This window comes from Lepidochelys kempii, chromosome 17 (assembly GCF_965140285.1).
Source record: "Lepidochelys kempii isolate rLepKem1 chromosome 17, rLepKem1.hap1, whole genome shotgun sequence".
Taxonomy (NCBI): domain Eukaryota; kingdom Metazoa; phylum Chordata; order Testudines; family Cheloniidae; genus Lepidochelys; species Lepidochelys kempii.
This window is the reverse complement of record NC_136396.1, coordinates 9,606,742-9,629,185: the sequence shown is the minus strand read 5'-3', so window position 1 is coordinate 9,629,185 and position 22,444 is coordinate 9,606,742. Positions and strand designations below refer to the sequence as shown.

Genomic DNA, 22,444 nt, shown 5'->3' with positions numbered 1-22,444 from the left:
ATAAGATTTTTCAAAGGAACATCAATGTGGTACATAGACTTTTGCGATGGGACTCTCCTCTGTTACAGCTAAACAAGTCATCCATGTCACGTTAAAATGTAAAGAAGAAACACACACATTAGGAAAGAATGGCTTAGTGTTATTGTTTATGTTGACACGAGAAAGCTTTTTTTTGGAAAAGCAGGAGCATTCAAAAAAAGCAGAAGATTTAAAAATAGTTTAATTTGGACAGAAATGGCACAAGCTGGTTAGCAGATTTAAAGCAATGAACTCACCTGGGAAGATAAACTGTTGTCTATGCTGAATGTAGTAGGCAGCTTTATATATAAAAAAAGGACAGCAAAAATCAGCAGGAAATAATAAAAAAACAAGTTAAGTGTGTCAAGAGATAGCATCAGCAAATGCCCCATACGCATTCAGTGAATTAGTCCCAACTCATTGTTTGAGCAACAGATTAGTAGATTAATTACCAGCCAGATCAGTGGATGGATTTCAGCACATGCATGTTTGAAAGACTGAACAGGATGACAGATTAAATCAAATCAGGTGAAAGCGGAGTTACGGATAGTGAATGTGGCCAGATGGGGAGACTAAGAACAATGGTTAGGCCCTCAGGTGGTGTATATTGGCACACGAATGAGAATACTAAACCTTCTATAGCGCTTGTCATCAGTACGCCTCAAAGCACTTTACAGAAGGAGGATGTGTCATTATCCCCATTTTACAGATGGGGAAACCGAGATGAAGTGACTTGTGTTCTTATGGCTGTCTGCTATTGCCCTTCCCTTGTTTTCAGTGGAGCTCTGCCAACTTACACCAGCTGAGGATCTGGCCCATTCACATTTCTTTTTGCTAATTTTATTCTAATGAATTAGCAGGTAGGTTTCTGTTTTGTGTAATCAAATCCTGCTTCTTCTCCATTTGATGTCTTGGCTATCACAACAGATTTTGCATTTAAAAACAGCAACTTCCAGTGATGGATCAAAGACTTGACAGAAAAATGCAGCTATCTCTAGGGTAAAAACAACACGGCTATTTTAAATAGCACCAAGTAAGATTTCCAGGCCAAAGGAATGAAATTTGACCCCAGCAAAGAAATGTGCTGACTATGCAACCCTGGCTCTTGTCTGTATTACTTAGTCAGGCAAGAAGTCCCCCTGACCTCATGCTACTCATTGCAGAGTGTGTTTTGTAACGCACTCATAGTGCGAACACTTCCCACCACAGATGTCTGACTCGGCCATTTCAAAAATCCTCACAGGCGGGCACTCATAATGAACAACATGGATGACCAACAGTGTTTATACAAAGCACAATTTTTTCCTGGTTTTCATTTCCACTCTTCACTACATTAATCAAGTTGCTCATGATTTCAGGTCATTCACATACACACACACACACCCCCCAATGTGCAAAGAATAAACAAACCGAGGAGAAAGTAACTGAATTTTCATATGCTCTTTCAAAAGAGGGGAATTTGGAAAGATAAGACCACTGAAGACATGTAAACTTCTCTCAGTGAACTTTGTTCCAGAGTAGGTAGTTTTTACTTTCAACAACTTTTAAAACCATACACATTTCAGACAGCATGAAACAAGGCAGAGAGGCACAAGATGTGTAAGTCAGGGTAGCTTTTCCCCTTCTTTGATCTCACAGTCAAAGCTTTCTGCCCCCTCCCCAAAGCTGCCTAGAGATTTTACCTGCCTCCTGGTTGCAGCAGGACAAATGGAGCTCAAGTGCAGATACCAATTCTTTCCCTCTGTTTCACATCAGTGGAGGGGACACCAGACTGTCTGGTTATAGATGGGCATTGTGGAGGGAGTGACACCTTTGCACATATGTCAGTCCCCCAGGAACCCATGGAGCCCTCTCCCACCAGCAGGCCATAGGGGAGTTTCTTTACGTGAGTTCTTGGGGAGAAGGGAGGACACCTGGGGAGCAACTGCTCTTAGAAGTCCATGGAAGCAAAGCATGCTTCTGATTAGAAACCAGATCAGGTGTGAACACTGCTGGAGGCAGCATTTCCACTGACTGTCCTGTGCAGCTGCTGCTGAACAGATGTGAGGGGGAGTCGGCCAATGGCAGCACAGCTCCTGAGGTACAGCAGAATGGCCATGCGAAGGCCCAGGGTCTTCACCGACCTTAGAAGTTATGCCAGGCTGTGGGGCCTGAACCTCCTGTGCGAGGGAGGAGAGGGGAGTAGATCCTGCTCCCCCAGTGGAACTCGGCATCGAACATGCATGCCTGCTAGGTAGGGAAACAGCCTGCTTATGGGGGAGTAGGACCCTTACTCTGGATCAAATGGCTGCAGATCATCATGGGAAGTGTTGCCCGTATCTTATATCATCTAGAAACTAAACGCATAAGTCAAGAATGCAAAGTACTGAGGGTCTTCCGCATGGCAGTCTATTTCCCGTCTTCCCCCTAAATCACTGAGCCAAAAGCTATTTTACTCTGCAGTTGGTTCTCTGCCTGGTCGCAATTAGCTGATGAGTGCCCACCCTCCATCCCAATGCAAAGACCAACAATGACAGAAATCCCCCTCCATTTACAGAGCCCCTGCAGGACCTGGAAGCACTTTGTAAAACAGGCCAGGTTCTGGTTGATACCTAGGAGCATGAGTTAGGGACTCCAAAATGGGAACAAGCACACTGCAAAAGCCGGCTTGACACAGGCCTGTATCCTAGCCAAGATCGCCCCAGGCAGTAGAAGTGGTGCTATTCTGCACAGGCAGGGCTGTGCACACATGTCCTTGCTGGGTTATGATATTACCTAGGCCATGCCCTTGGCCTCCAGAGCATTGCCCAGGAAGTTGGGAAGTCTGACCATCCACAGTTCTCCTGAAACAAATCAGTTACCTGGAAAGTGAAACCGACAGTCCCGCTGGCCCATGGGGGAGGGATTTGGGGGAGGCGTTGCGCTGGGAGGATTGGAAGATTGGAAAGGTGCTGGAGAAGATGGCGTGGAAGAGGTTGTAGAAGATGGGTTACTGCTGGAGTCTAGATGGTTTATTGCTGGTGGGTGATCCTGCAAAAGCAACAAAAGCCACTGAGTGATTTTTGCTGAGGAAAGGGCGACGCTTATTGATGGGTCACCAACTCCCCCCAAAGCAGATCAGCCAATCACTGTTGCTGTGTGCAAACAGCAAGGAAGTAGGCTCTTCCCATGAGATCCTTACGGGCAGGAGGCTGGAAAAGGCCAGCAGATGGTCTCAGCATGAATGGGAATGTGGCACCCAAAGCCCCTAAGCAGCTTTGAAATCTCAGCGTAAGACCTTAGTGCTGCTCCCACTCAAGTCAGCGGAAGAACTCCCAATGACTTCAGTCGAAGCAGGATCGGACACTCAATGGTGTTCTGGGGAATCACAGACAAAATTAAGAGTGTGGGGTTCTTTATACAGAGAGTGAAAAAGAAAAAAGGGGAGCAGGGCCACCAAACTCTTCAGGTGAACGGGAGGAACTTGTTACTTGCAGTCTAATCTAGTTGAAAACTATCACCTAGACACAGCAAGACCCTGTTATTAGGTAACGGACAGGGAAGTTTGTGGGGGATGGATTCTTAACAGCTACTGAGCACCTGCACATCCCATTGGAGTCTGTGGATGCTCAACACTACTGAAAGTTAGGGCCTCGGGATTTTTGGAGCATCTTTGTTTTGCTTCTGGTTGGGGGACAAAACAAAGCAATAAATACATCTACATACAAGTCACCCCCTTCCCCCATGGAACCACTGTTCTTTTATGCCATGCAACCCATCCCACTTCAAAACATCCTCTACCCTCTTCACACATTTCCATTGTTCGCACATTTGCTAAGTCAGTTTCTCAACCGTGCTGTGCAGTTTTGTTTGTAGGTTGCCTCCCTCTCGGTTTCAACTGTGAATGACAAATGCAGCAGTCACACTAAGGCATTGGGCAAACGGCAAGGTAACGTTCACCAGCTCATTTGTCATTTCCCTGCCCAGAGGTGGAAACACTCATCGCTTGAGCCTTCAAACCAGTAGTTCTCAATTTCCACACTACCCCCTCCCTCCCATTTCATGGGGGTCTTGCTGGGACCCTGCCCCCATTTAGCACCATGGAAAGGGCAGGGTTGTCAAGACTCTGGCACCTACTCCCAATCCTCCACGGGTCACAACCCACAAACTGGGAACCCTCTGAAATCCACTGTAGGAAACAACCCTGCACTGGGAGGGAGACAGACAGCCTGGGCTAATACAGGTTTTCCCTTAGAACTGGATTGGGGGGGTGGGGGTGGGAAAAGGTTTTTATTCCTTGGAAAATTGACTTTTCAGAAAAACAACAACTTAAATATTTGAATACAAAATGGCATCTCAGTGCCTCATCGGAGTTATAATCCGGGTATTTGAGGTTCCCATTCTCTTCTATGGGCTGGGCTCTCTGGCCAGACTACAACTCCCAGAATGGGTCACTTTTTACCCCTCTTGGTTAGGGGCAGTGGTGAGTCATAGGAGCCCCTGGCCACGGCCCGTCAAAGGAGAGGCAGTCTGGCCAGACAGCCCGGCCCATGGATGAAAGGAGAAGCATAAGACATTCAAATGACAATTCACGGGAGATGCTATTTGGAACCAAAATATTTCAGGTTTTGGTTGAAAATTGGGAACTTCTTGGTTTCTGAGCATTCACCGTTTCAACAAAAATATCAATTTTCTGCAGGAAACAGCCTTTTTTCACAACCATTTTTCTTGATCAAAACCCAGTTTCCCATCAAACCACCACTGTGACTGAAAATGTGTGACCCGTGCTCTTTTCCACTCGATTGCTTTGGTTCTAGATTTCAACCCCCCCCTGCAGCAGAGGGCTGGAGCGGCTCAGAAGCCACATTTCACAAGTGGAACATGTCACACGTTGAAACCAAGACTCTCTGCACAGAGAGGCAGAAACAAAACGTGCGAAAAAATTATGCAGCTGTCACTGCGCTAAATGATGGTGCTGCATCTTCCCCAGACGGGCTCACAGTTCAATTGCGGAGACACATCATAAGCTTTGTTTCACCAAGTACCTTTTTCGTTAGTGCTTTTGGAAGGGTTCCAAACTGCGGCTCTGCAGGTCTGTCCACAGGGTTATTAATATCAGAAGGGACAGACTCCGTCCTTCTTATTTTTGCTACTGAAAGGGGAGGGAGAAAGTTTATTCAGACTGATTCTCATTGCGATCACATCAGTGATGAAAGATAAAATGCTGAAACTCACAGCAAACTTACTGGGAAGGAAAGATATTCTGCAAGCAGGGGCCTCTTTAGTACATTTGTTATGACACTTTAATCTGTGAGAGAGAGACACACACACACTCGTTAGATAGCAACTAATTATATAGTATATATAATTATATATATATATATATATATATATAAGTATATATAAAGCCTGCTGCAGTTTCCACGATATGCATCTGAGGAAGTGAGCTGTAGCTCACGAAAGCTTATGCTCTAATAAATTGGTTAGTCTCTAAGGTGCCACAAGTACTCCTTTTCTTAATTCGTTACAGACGATCCAGTCCAGGCCTCCCCTGGCACATTGCATGCGGATTTCAAAGGAAGTTCTGCAAACTAGCAGGGCCTCAGTGCTTCCCTGTGGTCTGATTGTGTGCCAGGGTCTGCACCCAGATGTAGCCTAGCTATATGAGGTATTTATATGGCCCCATTGCTGTAGGATCTGAACACATGACATTTTTTAAATGCACTTATCCTACAAAACCCGTGTGAGGTAGGACAGTGCTATTAGCCTCACTTTACAGATGGGGAACTGAGGCAGGGAGAGATTAAGTGACTTGACCAAGGTCACACAGGAAGCCTGTGGCAGAGCATGGAGTGGTGCCTGGGTCTCCCAAGTCACCTCTCTAGTCAGTGTGTCATGTTTCCTCTCCCTCCACCACTCTATGTTGATGGACCCCAATGCAGGGCCTGAAGTTGTAACTTAAACTAAGAAGCAAAACAAATACGTCTCAGAGATCAATAATAAATCGAATGACACAAAACATTCTTCAGTAAGGGACCAGGATTCGGTGCTCACCTGCAGTGCTTACACTTCACACCAAACATCATGCTTTTCTGACACACGTGGCACATCTGAGATAACCAAGATTTTGTAGAGAATCTGAGCAGAAGGGGGAAAAGTGATTATATTGGGGCCAGTTAAACAGAAAACCAAACATTACCTGAAACACCACTGTTTAACTACAGCCAGTTTACAGTGTGGCCTCTTATAAAAGGGAAAACACACTGATGGAAGTGGCTATTTTATTTTTTTAATAAAAAGGTATTTAAGGAAGCCAGCACCTGCTCAAGGAATGAAAGTGACCTTTGTGCAGAGGACAACCATAGGTTTTGTGCTGGCCATCTATACTGGGGTCAATTTCAGCCTACAGCAACTCACAGGTGAGCGTACAGGGCTTGTTTGTCAGGAAGAACCAGTATGCACACACACACACGCTGGTGTTCAATTCCCAGAAGGAGATTTTTACCATTTTTCAGTGCAGTTTTGCAAACTGGAATTGTAGCCTAAGTTATGATTAACTTTTTTTCCTTTCTAGCAGGACAGCAGAGCAAACATACATAAAACCTGTATTACTGTTTGGGACAATAGTTACTGCTAAACATACTCCCTCTTGGTTAGTTGTTGGGGTTTTTTTGGAGGGAGCACGGCAGGGGAGGAGGAAAGTAGGGGAGGGGCTAATGTGCTCCTCCCATTTTAAGACCAAGACCTTCCTTTTGGTCTGCAAGCTCTCTGGGACAGGAACTATCTTTGTTCTGTTTGTGCAGCCCCGTGCACAACTGGGTCATGGTTCATGGCAGGGGCTCTCCAGCACCACGGCAATAGAAATAAGCAAGACATTAGCAGGATCCCAAATGAACAACTTTGTAAGAGGGAAGGGAAGGTTGCAGAGACCCATCAATAGTTCTAATGTGTAATGCCTTTTAAGGACATTAGAGTTAGAGCAAATAGCAATCCAGGAAATGCAAAGTCAAGGCTAAACTTCCCAAAGGAGGCACCCAAGGCACCTTAAAATTCTGTCTCAGAGCAGTCAGCTATACACTGCACTAAAATGTGATGATTCTGATTACAGCAACATCCATTTCATTTCCTTTGCGGCTCCTGCTGTATTTTGTGTTGGTGTTTACCTGTGTGTTACGGATATGCCAATGTCTCTTCGTACCATCTGAGGGGATCCCTGGGGGAAATCTGATGGGGAACAAATTAGATTTAAAATAAATAAATAAATAAATAAAAAGTTAATGCCCACAGTTTGTGACCATTTTAGAAATCTGAAGTGAAATTTGCACATGAAAATCTCATTTCTAAGGGAACAACAGCCAGCAAATCGCACCAAGGGAGCCCAAATACACGTGTGTTTCCAAAAGAGATCGGTAACATGCCTCTAGCGCTCCTTCCCCTGCACCTGGGTCAGGCACCCAACACCCACTGAAATTTAACTGGAGTCGAGAACCTAATGCCCTTGGCCTTACGCCCCAGGGTCACTCATTATGGTAGCACACATGGGAATAGTTCACTGGTTGCTACAGAGCCACAGGAGTTGCTCTCTTCATGGTATGGACCCAGCATAAGCTGTGGCTGGTTCCTCGCTCTCCATTTAATAAGGGCATGTGGATTTATAGATTTGTTTTTCCCTATTCATTTATTAACTATTATTTCAGGATCATGGTTAGAGATGGGAAAAGTCCACCCAGCCTGCAAATGCAGCATCCCCTAAAGGAGGCCACATCAGACACTGCTAACAAACATTTGGATCAGTGGCAGACTGTTTAAGCAACAGGCTGGTGGGAAATGTTAAGGCAAGTCAGACATGAGGCTGAAAGGACTTCCTGTCCCTTTCAATACTAATTGCTAGATTTTGGGCAATGCTTACTCATGCTGAGGAGCACTTACTCACATGAGCAGCCTTACTGAGACTCCAACAGCAGTAAAGCTTACACAATTCTAGCCCCATATTATCAAGAAAATGTTACTTTAAAACAGATTTTGAAGGGGGAAAAAAAACCCTGCAGGTTCTCAATTTTCAATTAACTTCAAATGCCTGCTTAGGAGGACAGCTTTGATCTGGAAGGGGACCACCAAATAATGGTTTAACTAAGACTAATACCGAGCTCTTATATAGGCTTTTCATCAATAGATCACTAAGAACTTTACAGAGGAGGTTGGAATCATTATCCCCATTCTGCAGTTCGGGACACTGAGGCACAGAGGTGAAGTGCCTTGCCCAAGGTCACTCAGTTGGCCAGTGGCAGAGCTGGGAAAAGCCGCCAGGTCTCCCGAAGTCCCAGTCCAGCACTCTATCTAGTAGGCAATGCTGCCTCCAAATAAGGCTATATGTTAAATATTAACATACTGGAAAACCCGACACTATATAGTCATACAACACGGACAGGCCCAGGTCTGTGAGCACAGTTCCCACTAGCATCAGTTTCTCATGTGGTCCCTAGGTGGCACCAGATCCTTTTTTTAATTAAGGCCTCACTGAAATGTTCCACTGTACGTCTAACACAGCTGGCAGCCATAAGCCTGGGTCCAGAGATTTGGGTTGCAGGGCTCACACTAGTGCTAGCGTTCTAAAAATATACAGCCCAAGCTCCAGCCACAACTGTCGTTAAGAGTACTAGCCCACGTCTATTGTTCCAGGCTGGGAGGCTTGCTGCGGGCTGTGTCGACAGTCCAAGGCACCTACATTCTCCAACATCACAGACAATGCTTGACTGATGTCAACAATTTTATAAAAAGCAGCAGCAGCTTGCGTGACTGATATGGCAATTATTTCCTGCGATAGCCTTGAAAACCCACACTGAATTAAGTGCAAGTATCTTTGGAGTCCACTGTATTAAATAATTGTGGGCCTGGTTGATCAAAGGACTGCACTGAACAAAGTAGCAGATAAGAATGGTCGTTTGGGACAATACATGTGAAGTGGATTTCCTGGGAAACAGCTACGGGGAGGTGAATGCAAATTCCTCCCCCCACTCTCCAGGTTCTGCAAAAACCCAGTCTTTTGAAGCTATGCCCTGAGGAAGGGACCACTGTCTACTGATTACCTATCCCTGGAATCTGTAGACCAAAGAGCCAGGCTGCACAAAGGAAAGTGACCTGTGCATGGGGATGCCTGTTCTGAGCTAAAGCTGGTATGAACTTGTAACCACAGAAAACCCCTTGGTGGGGACTGAAGCACTGATTTCTACCAGAGCCCTAGCTGGAGTTCGGGATGATTTCTGGTAAACTCATTAGCATGTGAGGTGGTTCTTGTATTGGTTTTCGTGTTCTCTGTAATGCTTTCACCTTAAGAATAAAGGTTCTTGTTTAGAGAGCTGTGTGGTAGCTTGCAACTGGGGGCAATTACGCTGTTTATAGTCTCTGGAGAGAGAGCAAAATGCAGATGCTGGCCTGTTTAGGCAGTCTGGCTTGCTGGGAATAACACAGCATAGGCAGGGAATTGGGCAGCATGGAAAACAACCCAGTCAGGAGGGAAAGAGGAGGGTCTCCGTCCAAGAGAGGTGATGGCTGGGAGCCTACAAGCGGGTGCCCCTGGTGGACAAATGACAGCTTGCATACAACAGACGTAATGAGATGGTCAACCAAAGCCTAGTGTTTTTGAACTAAAGGCTCGGAACTTTGGTTAGGACATATAAACTCAAAGAAAATTCTTACTGAATGTAAGAGAAAGTGATCTTTCTATGGGTTTTTTTTTTTTTAATCCTACACAAGTTAATAGAGAGTGAGGACCTTTAAACAGAATAGCTAAAAAGACCTAAAAAAACAAAACAAAAAACCAACAACTCATTTTCTGTTCCATTCAATAGGTTCTAAAGTAAAGTAATCTCTACACAATCCTATCAAAATAGCTACAGAACTCTACTGGTTTCTATAGGAGTTCTCCACGAGGGGGATGTTTACATTTCCAATCATTTCAGGTTCATTTCTTTTTGGGAAAGTGACTGCTAGGACTGTGTTTTAAACCAGCCATGCTTTTTAAATGCTTACCAGGCCATATACTGCACATGAAAATCTCCTTAGTTTTATTTTATTTTTTACAGGAAGACTAAAGAGTTTTAAAGGACAAGTGGTTTTCTAGGTTAGCTTCATGACGAAGGTAGTGGTTCATGAAACAGACCTGTATGGTCCGACCACTGCTGTCATGCCACAGCATGTCGCTGAACTGAACAGCGGGTTGGGACAGTAAGTACCCTGATAAAGGCCTGCAGCTTGATCCTGCAAGCTGCCGAGCGCTCGTCCTGATGCCGAAAAGCACCTCACCACATGCTCAATTTTAAGCTATGGACTCCAATGGGACTATTCGTATGCTTAAAGCTAAGCATAGGCCCAAGTGCTTTGCTGGTTCCGAGCCAGAGTGCTCTGCACTTTGCACAGCTGAGCCTTAAGTGAGGATTAAATTGGCTACTTACTCAGAAAGCCCCATGTTGCAAATACAGGCATTGCATGATCCCTCAAGCCAAGGCTACATGAAATTTAAGAAATATTACACTAAGTAGAAGGATCTGGCAAGGGTACGTGCGGATGCTGAATAGACAATTATGAAATTAGAGCTTTTAAATACCAACAGACGTTGACACCAGGAGTCTGGAACGACAGGGGAAATTTAAAAACAGAACACCTTCAACGCTGGTCCAAACCCTACAGTATCAGCATTTCTTTCTGTTGCTCTAGTCATCTGAAGAGCTCATGTTAACGAATAAGGACTGCGCCTGCAGCTCTCATGCAAGCAAAACGCCTGCTGATGTTAACCGCTCTACACCGAGGCCTTCCAAAAAGGTAGCATAAAAAGAGGACCATACTGGAGACACAAAGACAAGACGTTCTTTCCCCCACAGGCAAGGATGTGAAGACTGCCCCCCCAAAATCTGCTTCTTACCAAACCTGGAAGACAAAAAGAAAGAAAACCATTTTCAACACAAGTAATCACGTGACAGACGATCTAAACTCCTCCCTTAAATGCAAAGGTCTTTATTACAACCTTTAAGACTCTATTTTCAAAACATGGCCTCTGTTTTTGGCACAGGCATCTTTGCACCGGCGTACACAATATTTTGCACATTCTCTTTGCGCGTGAATGATAAAATTCACTGGACAGAGTGCAAGATCCCCTTACACATACATACTATGCATACGTGGATGTTAGTCATAGACGGGGATTGTCAAAGGAGCTTAATGGAGCTAGGCACCTATATGATTTTGATGCCTAAATCCCTGAGGCTCTGTTGAAAATCCCAGCTGTAAATTCTATCATTTATGCATTCCATGCCAAAACCAGAGTGCACGGAGCTGTACAAAGGCATATGGAGGATGAAGGCGGCCTTTTTGGTCCATTACAGTCTCCGCAACAATGAAGTGCTACGTTGGCCTCCAAACAGACTTTGGGCTCCCCTGAAGTCAATAGTTTTATCATTTACTTCAATGAGACCAGGATTTCACGGCTAGATTTAAAGCAAAGCTGTAGCTGGCTACAGATCTTTTCAATTCAAGGAAATACCTCTCACCCATTGCTAAACAAACAAAAATCAACCTGCATACTTGTTGTCGTTAGAGGCCCCAACAGTGTGTGGGGGTCAATACACACTTCATTTGCACTTGCATATAAAAGCTACGCAGAGTTTATCACATGGTCACACATGGTTTTGTACTGAACTCTTTCATATGCACCAGTAACCATAACTAACAAAGCTAACTTTCCTTCCCTCCCTTTATATAAGAGGATGCAACTTCCTTACTGACCTCTATAGCAGCTCATAGCCAACTCCTTCGTAAAAGCCTTCAGTAAAGCCAGGTCCCAGCTGGACAATAGGTCTCAGCTCTGAACTCCTTCAAAGGGATGGAGGGTTTAGCTAAGTGGTACTGGTTTGGTGCCAGCTGCAAAGTTTGGTTCCTGATCCAAGCGTCCCCAAAACTCAGGGGGGCGTTCAGACTTTGTGGGACGGTTGTTTCATGCTCATTTGCATAAATAAGCAAATGCTGCATTAACAGAACACCTTTCATCCCAAAATATCTACAAAGCATATCAAAAGTCCTAAACGGATTTAAAAAAAAAAAGAAGAAGATCTGTATATAGTTTTGTGTATCACTGAGATGCAGCTGTTTAAAAGCCACAGCAACACTTAAAACACAATTTCGGACAAGGAGTGGAAGACACAATAGCCAGCTAAACTGTGTACATAGTTGCTGTATATGGAATTTGGCAGAAATGTTCTTGCATTAAAAAAAAAAAAAAAAAAAAAAAAAAGTGTTGATATCCTCAGTAACAGCAAGTAATCCAAACCCCTATATCACGTGTGATCTGAAAGACATTATAGCTACAAAAGCCAATTAACGTTGTACTAAGGCATCCATCAATATGGATTCTGCACCACAACCAAACATCACCTTATGCAAAATCTGGATCCACACCAGAACTGATGTTGATCCAACCCAGCTTAGTTTGAGAGCGGATGAGACAGCAGTACACGGTGTTGTGGGTTGGGCCTACTGTACTGTTAACCTCGTGCACAGGATGGAGAGCATTAGTGTAAGACGGGTTTCAGAGTAGCAGCCGTGTTAGTCTGTATTCGCAAAAAGAAAAGGAGTACTCGTGGCACCTTCGAGACTAACTAATTTATTTGAGCATAAGCTTTCGTGAGCATCCGATGAAGTGAGCTGTAGCTCACGAAAGCTTATGCTCAAATAAATTGGTTAGTCTCGAAGGTGCCGCTCGTACTCCTTTTCTTACTAGTGTAAGAGTTGCACAGCGTTTGTATCAAGCATATGTCAATTTCATCAGCGAGACTTCTTTAGAACATATGATCTTTTTCACTTTATAACAGGTCTGGGTAACCTCCAAGACAAGACTTCCTGGTTACACTGGGATCGGAGATATGGGAATTGGAATGATACATGCAGCCAAAGAAAGAAAGGAAGAGCCCCATGTGTAAAACACAGCCCCCACCCTTCCACCCCTCCCCCCCAGAAGAAGGAGGATGGAAACTCCAGTGCTTACTTTAGAGGAGGAACTTCATCTATCCTGTTGCCCAGCTGTGATTCATGGGACTTGCTTCTTGTGAGCGTTGGAAAGTTTGGTAGCAGCTGAAAGACCTTCCGGCAAGGCGGAGGCGGAGTCCGTGGAGGTTTCAATTTGTGCCGCCTCTTTAACTGAGGTGTCGTCGGCGGTGTGATGGTGATGGTGTGAGGAGTCCTAAATACTACTCGACCACTGTGGGTGGGGAAGGCTAACGGTTCCAGGAAGTGGTCTGAATAGCTAGATGGTCCTTGGCTCGAGGCAAGAGAATCGGAAGAAGGTAGAGCAGACACGGAAACAGAGCGCACCTGCTGGCTGTTGCCCTTTGAAAGATGCAGTATGCCATGAGTCCACGTGGGTCCTGGCAGACAGGAGGGTTCTGCAGGGGGTGCAGAGCTGCTCTCTTGGCGCGCATCAGAAGGATTCCACAACAGATCTTCTTTTAACTCCCCACCTGTTCACCGACAATATCAGTGTTAGCAATGGACAGAAAACCAGCACAGTGCGGCTTAAGGACAACAGGAGGTTTTTCCCTTGGCATCTGGCCAGGCCATTGTTTCAACTCCTCAGAGTCTTAAACCACCAGCTAAAATTTCCTTCAAATGACTGCAACAGAAACCGTTCCCTTTTCCCAATTGTAGCCATGAGCTTCAAAACCGAAATAAACCTCCTTCCTCCGATAGGGTGCATGACTGGCTTGGGGCTAGATGTATAAAGGTATTTAGGAACCCGAGATGCAGAGAGGTGCCTGGTGGGATTTAAAGAAGTGCTTACCTGCCTTAGGTTCCTAACTGCCAGAGACTGTTCGTGGGAGGTAAGTCAGTTAGGTGTCCAACTCGCATTGAAAGTCTATGGCGATTAGACACCTAATTCACTTAAAAAGAAAAGGAGGACTTGTGACACCTTAGAGACTAACAAATCTATTTGAGCATAAGCTTTCGTGAACTACAGCTCACTTCATCGGAAAATACTTGACAACCTAAACATGGAAAGATTAATTCACTTAGGCAACTTCTGTAACATTCACTAGGCACCTATCTGCATCTTTACATGCCTTGATAAAGCTGGCCTTATGACAAGAGAGAGACAGAAATGTGTATTAATAGGGTGAGTCCATCAAGAATACAACTTCCCACCCCCATCTATGGCTGGAAAAAAAAAAAGTTGCAAACCACAAAAATTGTATTCAAAACTTCTCCGCCTCTCACTTGTCCCCATACATCACCAGCGCTTAGCCACTGCCTATAGCTTACCCCACACCAGACACCCTGGAGTATCAAGACACAGCTGCCTCTGTCACAGAGGTAGCACTCATCCTCAAATTCCAGCATTTAGACACAATCTAGTACTTTCATTTCATCAGTGTTACATAACCTGCTGGCTTATGCTGGGTGGGGGAAGTGAACCGGTCCAGCTTCCCCTGCAGTATGATCCTGGAAGGAGTAGCGCTCCCTTCCCTAATGCCTCACATCCAAAGACCTCCATTAAATTCAAGCACACCCTTATGAGGCAGGCAAGCATTCACCACTCACAGCCTCATTTGATGGATAAGACCATGTTCCCTCTAAGCTGTGTGCGCACACACACAGATCCTAAACCTCGCACACACGGTGGAACACCACGCACACAAAAATTTGTACAGAAGCACAATCGTTTGCACCAAAGAAATTTTTTGTGCACACGGCCTGTCAAAAATTAGAAGGAACATTGGATAAGACCTGCATCCATCTAAACACTTACGCACAGGCTTAACTTTACGCACGTGAGACATCCCACTGAAGTCAACGGGACAACAACTCACACACCTTAAGCATGTGCTGAACTTTAATGACTTAGAATCATAGAATATCAGGTTGGAAGGGACCTCAGGAGATCATCTAGTCCAACAGGCCAATTCCCAATTTTTCCCCCAGATCCCTAAATGGCCCCCTGAAGGATTGAACTCGCAACCCTGGGTTTAGCAGGCCAATGCTCAAACCACTGAGCTATCCCTCCCCCGTTAATGATGGATGGATCGGGGCCAAAGACATTATGCATCTTGGCTTAAGTAACACTAGCCAGTCAGTGGAAGAACTGGGAACAGAAATGAAGAGTCCCGGCTCTTTGTCTTCTGCTTTAACAGCTACATCTCATACCAAATGGTAACATAATAATTAGAACTTTGGGTCAGATGCCATTGCTTACAGGAAATAGCAACACGTGTCCTGAGCTAGAGGCGATGGCTGGTTTGCCACTGTATGGATGGAAAATACTTGACAACTAAAGATGGAAAGATTAGAAGGAGGGAAAAAAAAAGAAAAGAAAACGAAACGAAGTCAAGTTCTTTGCTAACTTTTCAGTTTGCAGGTCCTTAGGTTTGCCAGGAGGTACGAACTGTCAGATTACCAACAGGAAATGACACCTTCCAATGACAGAGCAGTAACTGCTACAAAGAAAGATCTGACGCAGATAAGGATGGTTTGCTGCAAGTAACACTCCCAGGTTTCCATAAACCTACGGCATCCTGTGCCTTTAAGAGCAGCACTTTTCTAGGAAGGGGCTTTGAAAAAAAAAAAAAAAAAAAAAAAAAAAGAGTTCACCAGCTGTAGCTCACAAAAGCTTATGCTCAAATAAATTGGTTAGTCTCTAAGGTGCCACAAGTCCTCCTGTTCTTTTCACTAGCTCTGAGTGACTTGAAACCAGATCCAATCAGTTTGCGGAAAGATGCTTATTTCACATTCCCCCCTCCACCCCTCTTACAATCTAAAAGACATGTTAGGTTTTTTTCTGGCTATTGCACCATCAGCAATACAGATCTGTAATTGCAACTCTGCTAATGATTCTGTTGTTAATGAGTGAGATAGCTTAGGGTGACGAGACAGCAAGTATGAAAAATCGGGATACTTTTTTTTGGGGGGGTGTGGGGGGCTATAGTTGCATATATAAGTAGGGCCCTACCAAATTCACGTCCATGAAAAACGCATCATGGACCATGACATCTGGTCTCCCACCGTGAAATCTGGACTTTTGTGTGCTTTTACCCCTGTACTAGACAGATTTCACCGGGGAGACCAGTGTTTCTCAGATTGGGGGTTCTGACCCAAAACAGAGCTGCAGGGGGTCACAAGGTTATTGGGAGGGGAGGGGTCATGGTATAGCCACCCTTACTTCTGCACTGACTTCAGAGCTGGGCAGCCAGAGAGCAGCGGCTGTTGACTGGGCACCCAGCCCGCCAGCAGCAGCACAGAAGTAAGGGTAGCAGTATCGCAACCCTCCCCTACAATAACCTTGCACACACACACCCCCCCCACACACACCTCCCGTTGGGTCAGGACCCTACAATTACAACACTGTGAAATTTCAGATTCAAATAGCTGAAATCATGACATTTATGATTTTTTAAATCCTATGACCGGGAAAGTGACCAACAAGGAACTGTGAATTTGGTAGGGCCATATCTATAAGCAAAGCCCATAATATCAGGACATCTGATCACCCTACTCCAGCTCCAAATGCCAAAGCAGTGCGTTGTCACTACAGTTTTAAACAGAAGTCAGTCAATTTTTTAGCACAGTCAGCAAACTGGACTCTGAGTAGGTCTACTGAGTTAGAAGGGGCCATTTATAGAGTCCTTTCCAGAACCGAATGCACTTCGAGAGCCATTTCCTGTCCTCCGATGGGTACGCAGCTCTTGATAATTTCAATCACATGAACCCCATGTGCATCCAAGGGCAAACTTGGCCCTTAAATGTTGCTGGAGAATCTCTTGGGCTTATTCTGCCAGAAGATTTTTAGACTAAGCAAAAGTGAAGCAAGATGGAGTTGGGGGGGATGACTGTCTAATTAGCCACTAATCCCATCAAACAGCAAGGAAAACGATACCTGATTCAGTCACCTTCCTTAAGCAGGTGAGAGCCCCATTGAGTCTGGAACACTCCTCATCACTGGCCCCACATTTCTTCATGGTTTCTTTCACCTTGGACTCATTCATATCCAGTAAGACATCTAGGGTTAGCTCCTCTGGGATTCTCTGCAGAGAAAAGAGGAAGAGAAAAAATGACCATTCTTTATTTGTTTCGGAGCATTTCCGGTAGAGCTGCCACCTTGTTGTCTAGGATCTGACTCATGATTCACTCATTTCAGCTGTGACTCTCTCTCAAGGATCCCTGGGTCAGTCATGACTGCACAGCATACTTCAGTCAACCATGCCTAACAGCTGCTCCCCCAAGCTTGTCTGAAAGCCTCTCTCGCTAAGCTGTGAGTAGGCAGATGTATGGTGCATCATCAGCCTGTTACACTCACTCTCCCGTTAGTAACGAAGGCTTGTTGTGCCAGAATTAGAGCTATTCGGAAAGCAGGTTTCCCCCGCTGTGGAAAAATTTAACGAACAAACAAATCATTGTCAAAAATTTTCAGAGGAAGTTTCATTTTTCAGTCAAAAAAAACCCAAAAGCGTGGAAAGTGAAAAAGGAGGGGGAAAAAAGTTTGCAGCTGGAAGTTTTCTGATGAAAAAAAATCGGCAAAAAATAGAGGAAAGCAAACATCACACACACACACACACACACACACACACACGACAAAACTCCAGTTTTTCCTTTTCAAAATAAGCTCCAGTGGATAATTTTCAACTAGCCCTAGCCACAATCTTTCCAAGGAACATATTTGTGCCGCACTTTACACACAGAACAACCCACTGAAGCCAAAAAAATATGGGAAAAGGCTCAAAAGAGGTAGACACAAAAGATATAGCACGCTAGGAAGCTTGAAGTGATTTGGTATTTCCTGAACATAAGTCAAGTTCTGTTTTTACAACACCCCTCGGTTTCCAGCACAGGACTTACAAACAGGGCCGTCCTTGGACATATGCAGCATACTCGGCCGTGTAGGGCACCCTAAAATTTGGGGCACTCCTGAGTCTTAGTGTCCACCCTCCTGCCTCTTCGGATCCCTGTTCTAACCCTTCCTGCAGGCTTCCGCAGCTAGCTGCTGCAGCCTGGTGAGTCTTCCTCCAGAGGGGATCTAGTAACTTAAAAGTGAAAAAGCCTTCCAGCCTGCCAGACCTATTAGCACAACACTGAAGCTGTTAAAGAGCCATTCAAGTGGTAAAGAAGCCATTTAATGGGCATTTGCCAACCCCAGATATATACTGTCAGTTTCTGAATTCACTGACAAAAACAGTTGTGCATTACTGTAATATTTACTCAGAACATGTTAATCTACAACAGGACCTTACTTTAAAATTTGCTTTAAAAATATTTCATTAGTGTGCTGCTGAAGATGATAAAGTCACATCTCTAAAAAAATCCTTGCATAGATTTTTAAGATTTAAAAGCCCCCACTTCTTCAGATGCATGGAGTGAAAATTACAGACACAGGCACAGATATACTGACACGTGAAGAGAAGGGAGTTACCTTACAAGTGGAGAACCAAACTACAAGCTACGAGCCCGCACTACCATCGAGCATAGGGGCGCCAGTTTAATAATACCGCGTAGGGTCCCATAAATCCTACGGACGGCCCTGCTTACAAACAATAGAAGGATAATAAGGAGTACAGGTTATGGGATAACGGGCTGAGATATACAAGAATTCCCCTGAAACTTTTGCTCACAACAATCACGGTTACCAACCCTCATGATTTTACCACAAGTCTTGCGACATGTCGTTCTTTTTCTTAAAGGCCTCGCAGTTCCTGGAGCCACAGGATTACAGGACAATTACAACTTTGATTTAAAGAAAAAAGAAAAGAAAAAAAAAGTTTCACACCCTCATTTGTGAGGAAAATAGCTTGAAAACATGAGTCCTAAAGGCTCAAAAACTAAGCCAAAAACGGTGTAAGAACCAGAAATGTATAAAGTTTTTTAAAGATTATTTTTTTTAAATGCAGTCTCATCATATGCCTGATGGATGATTTCTCAATGCCTGGGGTTGGCAGGACTGCAAACTGAGACCCAAACATCCAAGGTTTGTGTTAAATTCTCTTCGCGCCCTACCCCCAAGACACAGAGCCATTCTGTACTTCCAGTTTAAAATCATATTTACATTAGATTAAAGGGAAACTAATGAATCAAGAAAGGACAAAAGTAAGGTCTCTAAGAAAAACACAGTGACATTCTTCTGTAACATGCTGGGTCTGAGCAGAATGCAAAACTGCAGCTGCCTCAAGCCAATGTCTGGCAATTTAAAGGCACAGTACAGAATAAAAAGAGCTGGTTTTCTCGAATGATTTTTGGTCAGATGGAAAGTAGGAGGCACCAAGACCGTAAGCAAAAAAACAAACAATGAGAATGTATGCGCTTGGGGGATTTGTAGCCAGACACTACAGATGCCACCAGTGCACACAAATATATCGTAAAATTATTATTATCTACCCTTAAAAATGCCACAAGCTGCACCACTTCAGTGTAGACAGTTCCTACGCTGAGAAGAGGGGTTCTCCCATTGGCATAGGTAACTCACCTCTCTGAGAGGCATTCTTCCATCGACCTAGCACGCTCTACACTGGGACTTAGGTGAGCATAGCTAACTCTCCCCGGGATGTGGATTTTTCATCTAAATGAAACCATGACATGCCGTGGGGCAGTCTTCCGTCCGACAATGGGTTCAAAGCTTAGGGAATCACAAGAACTGCGGGAGAAGAGAAGAAGAGGAGAGGAAAACGTGGCGGAGAATTCCAAGATGTCAAAATTTCAAAGGAAATGCAAACACATCGGCTTTGCTAATATTTTATTCTCAGGAACTCGTATGTCACAAGTGTTACAATATACAGATCTGCTGCTTTTTAGGAAAGATCACACACCAACAGATCATCTGAAAACAGGAACAACATGGGGCCAAAGTCTGCTTGTCTTTGGCACAATTCCCATGGAAGCCTACGGCGTTCTGCAGGCATACGGCCAGTAGAATTGGCCGGCAGAATCTAAGCCCACACCTACCATAGTAGATTCATTACTTCCCTGGCCACATCCAAACTCCCAGTCCAATACACCCCCCTAGATGTTCAGAGATGCATCTCTGCCCAGAATGTGTACAAGGGTCAGCTCTACAATATAGGTAGTTATCTTCAGAAGATGAAAGAAACCCTGTAATGGGCAATCATGCCATAATCTGACACTTGGGGAAAGTTTCCTCCTAACCCTTACCAGTTAGTGGTTGACTTTCTATAGAGTCCAAGGCCAGAAAGGACCATTATGATTATCTGCTCTCACCTCCTATATAGCACAGGCCACAGAACTTCCCCCCAAAAAATTCCTAGAGCAGATCTTTTGGAAAAAAACTATCCCATCTTGATTTCAAAATGGCCAGTGATGGAGAATCCACCACAATCTTTGGTAAATTGTTCCAATGGTTAATTACTCTCACTGTTAAAAATGTACACCTTATTTCCAGTCTGAATTTGTCTAGCCTATTTTTTTTATTTTATTTTGCCCTGAAACACGAGGGCTTATGTCCCTTATAATTTTCTATCGCTTCTAATGCAAGTTTAGATATTCTCATTATGTGTGTAATTAAAGCGATAGAGACTGCATTCACGTCACTAAAAAAAGAAGAAAAGATGGAGACAATCAATTACTTTTCAGGCAGGAAAGCAACCTAAATTACTTAGCTACTCCTCTTGGCAATCCTGTCATTCCAGATCAGGATGTAAGCCAAAGTCATTGTGCGCACACTGCCCCGTGCTGTTCCAAGCATGATGCAAAGGTAATCAGTAATCTATTACGGATTTTAATTTCTAATAGCTGAAATATGTAACAGATTACATTTGCCCTGAGAAAGCAAAGCATCTCAGTCTCCGCTGACTCCATTAACCTCGGGTTTAAAATTGCAACTACAAATGGAGGTGTGCTGTGGTGTGATGGTTGGAGCACTGGGCTGGGAGTCAGGGGCCCTGGTTTCTCATCCAGGACTCGGCCATAGAGTGTGTGCCTTTGGACAAGTGCCTTAGTTAACCCATCTGTCAAGCAACAATAAGAAGGGACTTCCGATCTTTATCGCACACTCTGGAATGAACAGATAAAAAGAGCAGGGATACTTCATGATCAGGTCCGTGGACTGAATATGGTTCTCAGTTACACCTGTATAAAGGAGGAACAACTCTACTGAAGCGATTCTGTATTTGCACCAGTGCTAAATGAGAGCAGAGTCTGGCCCTGTGTGCATACAGAGAAGTGGGACAGGAGAAGGGATGTGGGTATGCCTTCTTTTCTAGGCGACGGATGGTAGATTTTACACTATTATCCCTGGATGAGAGTGCAGTGGCAAGAAAGGTAGGCTCTACTCCAGGACAATGAGGAAGTGAAGTCTCTGTCACAGAGACAGGTACACCGGGAGTTTGGTTTAATGATGGAACATACGGCTGCACAAATAGGAGCAGAAGATAGGAAGAGGCGCGCTGGCATAAACAAATGCTGAATACTACCTCAGGCTGCAAGAGGGAAGAGTCACAGCGCGTTCTGGAATTCTGTTCGGCACCAGACGCTCACACATCCTTGCCTGTGAGAACTGTGCCTCCAGCCACCAGCACTCCGGTAAGGGCTGTTAAAGCTGGCACAGCAGATTACACAGGTTCACCCATCTGTTATGTGTTGCATTGAAAAGCTGTACACACACCCCCATGCACATTTTTGCTCTTGCCACATTGCCTGGTGGTGGACCAGAAGTCCAGTACACTCTTGCTCGGTGTCTGGCTCACAGCCTTAGCCAAGAGCAGACGTCTTTTAGTGAAGGGTTAGTAACTAAAGCAATTGGGACCCTGATCCTGCAAGGTGCAGTATGCTGCCCGAGGTGCTGAGCACCCTCAACTCCCATTCCAGGCTTGTGGGGCTGGGCCTTATAAGCTCTAAAGCCAGGGTCTCCAGAAGAGCTCAGGACCCACAGTTGAGGCTGAGTTTGCAAGACAGCTTGGCTACCACTTACTAAATAAGGACCAGAGGATCAGAAGCAAGCAGCAGACTGGGTGCCGAGCTCGTCTGAAGATCTGGCCATCCACGCCAGAGGGGAGCTGCTTGGAGCTAAGTGCTTTTGACAACCTGGCCCTGTGAATATACACGACGTTGGGATTGCAGCAAGACGGCACAAACCACTCGGAACACCTCGCCCCACGCACAGCTCTGAAGCACAATTGGGCAAGTAAGTTACTGGGCAGGGAGCGGCATTATGCTGGTCTCCGAGGAGGCACCAGACAAATCACCGCAGGAAGCTGGGCACTTGTTGAGCCAACAGTCGGATTTGCTGCAGCCTTTCTGATGAATCCCTGTTTCATAAACAAACCTCAGCTACTCTCAGATGTTTACACATGCTGCCTTTCCACAATCCCTCAGTTTCCCCCGCTTTGGGTTTGAGTGGCATCCAAAGAAGTTTTCCTCCTCCTGTGGGAGGAGGCTTTGAAGGTTCAGCAGAGAATTCAGTGTCCAGACTACATGGCTGCTGATTTTTAAA

General features: G+C 44.8%; 1 protein-coding gene across 2 annotated transcripts in view; it reads right to left on the bottom strand.

Annotated features, from left to right (window-relative positions):
* The window catches only part of KSR1 (kinase suppressor of ras 1), a 117,099-nt gene that overhangs the window by 23,372 nt on the left and 71,283 nt on the right, over positions 1 to 22,444 (bottom strand). The window contains exons 3-11 of one of the 2 annotated variants that reach the window (XM_073315658.2): positions 16,889 to 17,036; positions 13,010 to 13,481; positions 10,895 to 10,899; positions 7,140 to 7,200; positions 6,031 to 6,114; positions 5,223 to 5,284; positions 5,022 to 5,128; positions 2,859 to 3,027; positions 276 to 317 (exon numbers count right to left, since the gene is read on the bottom strand). In XM_073315658.2, coding sequence (XP_073171759.1) covers positions 276 to 317; positions 2,859 to 3,027; positions 5,022 to 5,128; positions 5,223 to 5,284; positions 6,031 to 6,114; positions 7,140 to 7,200; positions 10,895 to 10,899; positions 13,010 to 13,481; positions 16,889 to 17,036 — 1,150 coding nt within the window. Of the gene's footprint in view, positions 1 to 275; positions 318 to 2,858; positions 3,028 to 5,021; positions 5,129 to 5,222; positions 5,285 to 6,030; positions 6,115 to 7,139; positions 7,201 to 10,894; positions 10,900 to 13,009; positions 13,482 to 16,888; positions 17,037 to 22,444 lie in introns of those variants that run through there. The other variant, XM_073315657.2, reaches the window with a different exon arrangement.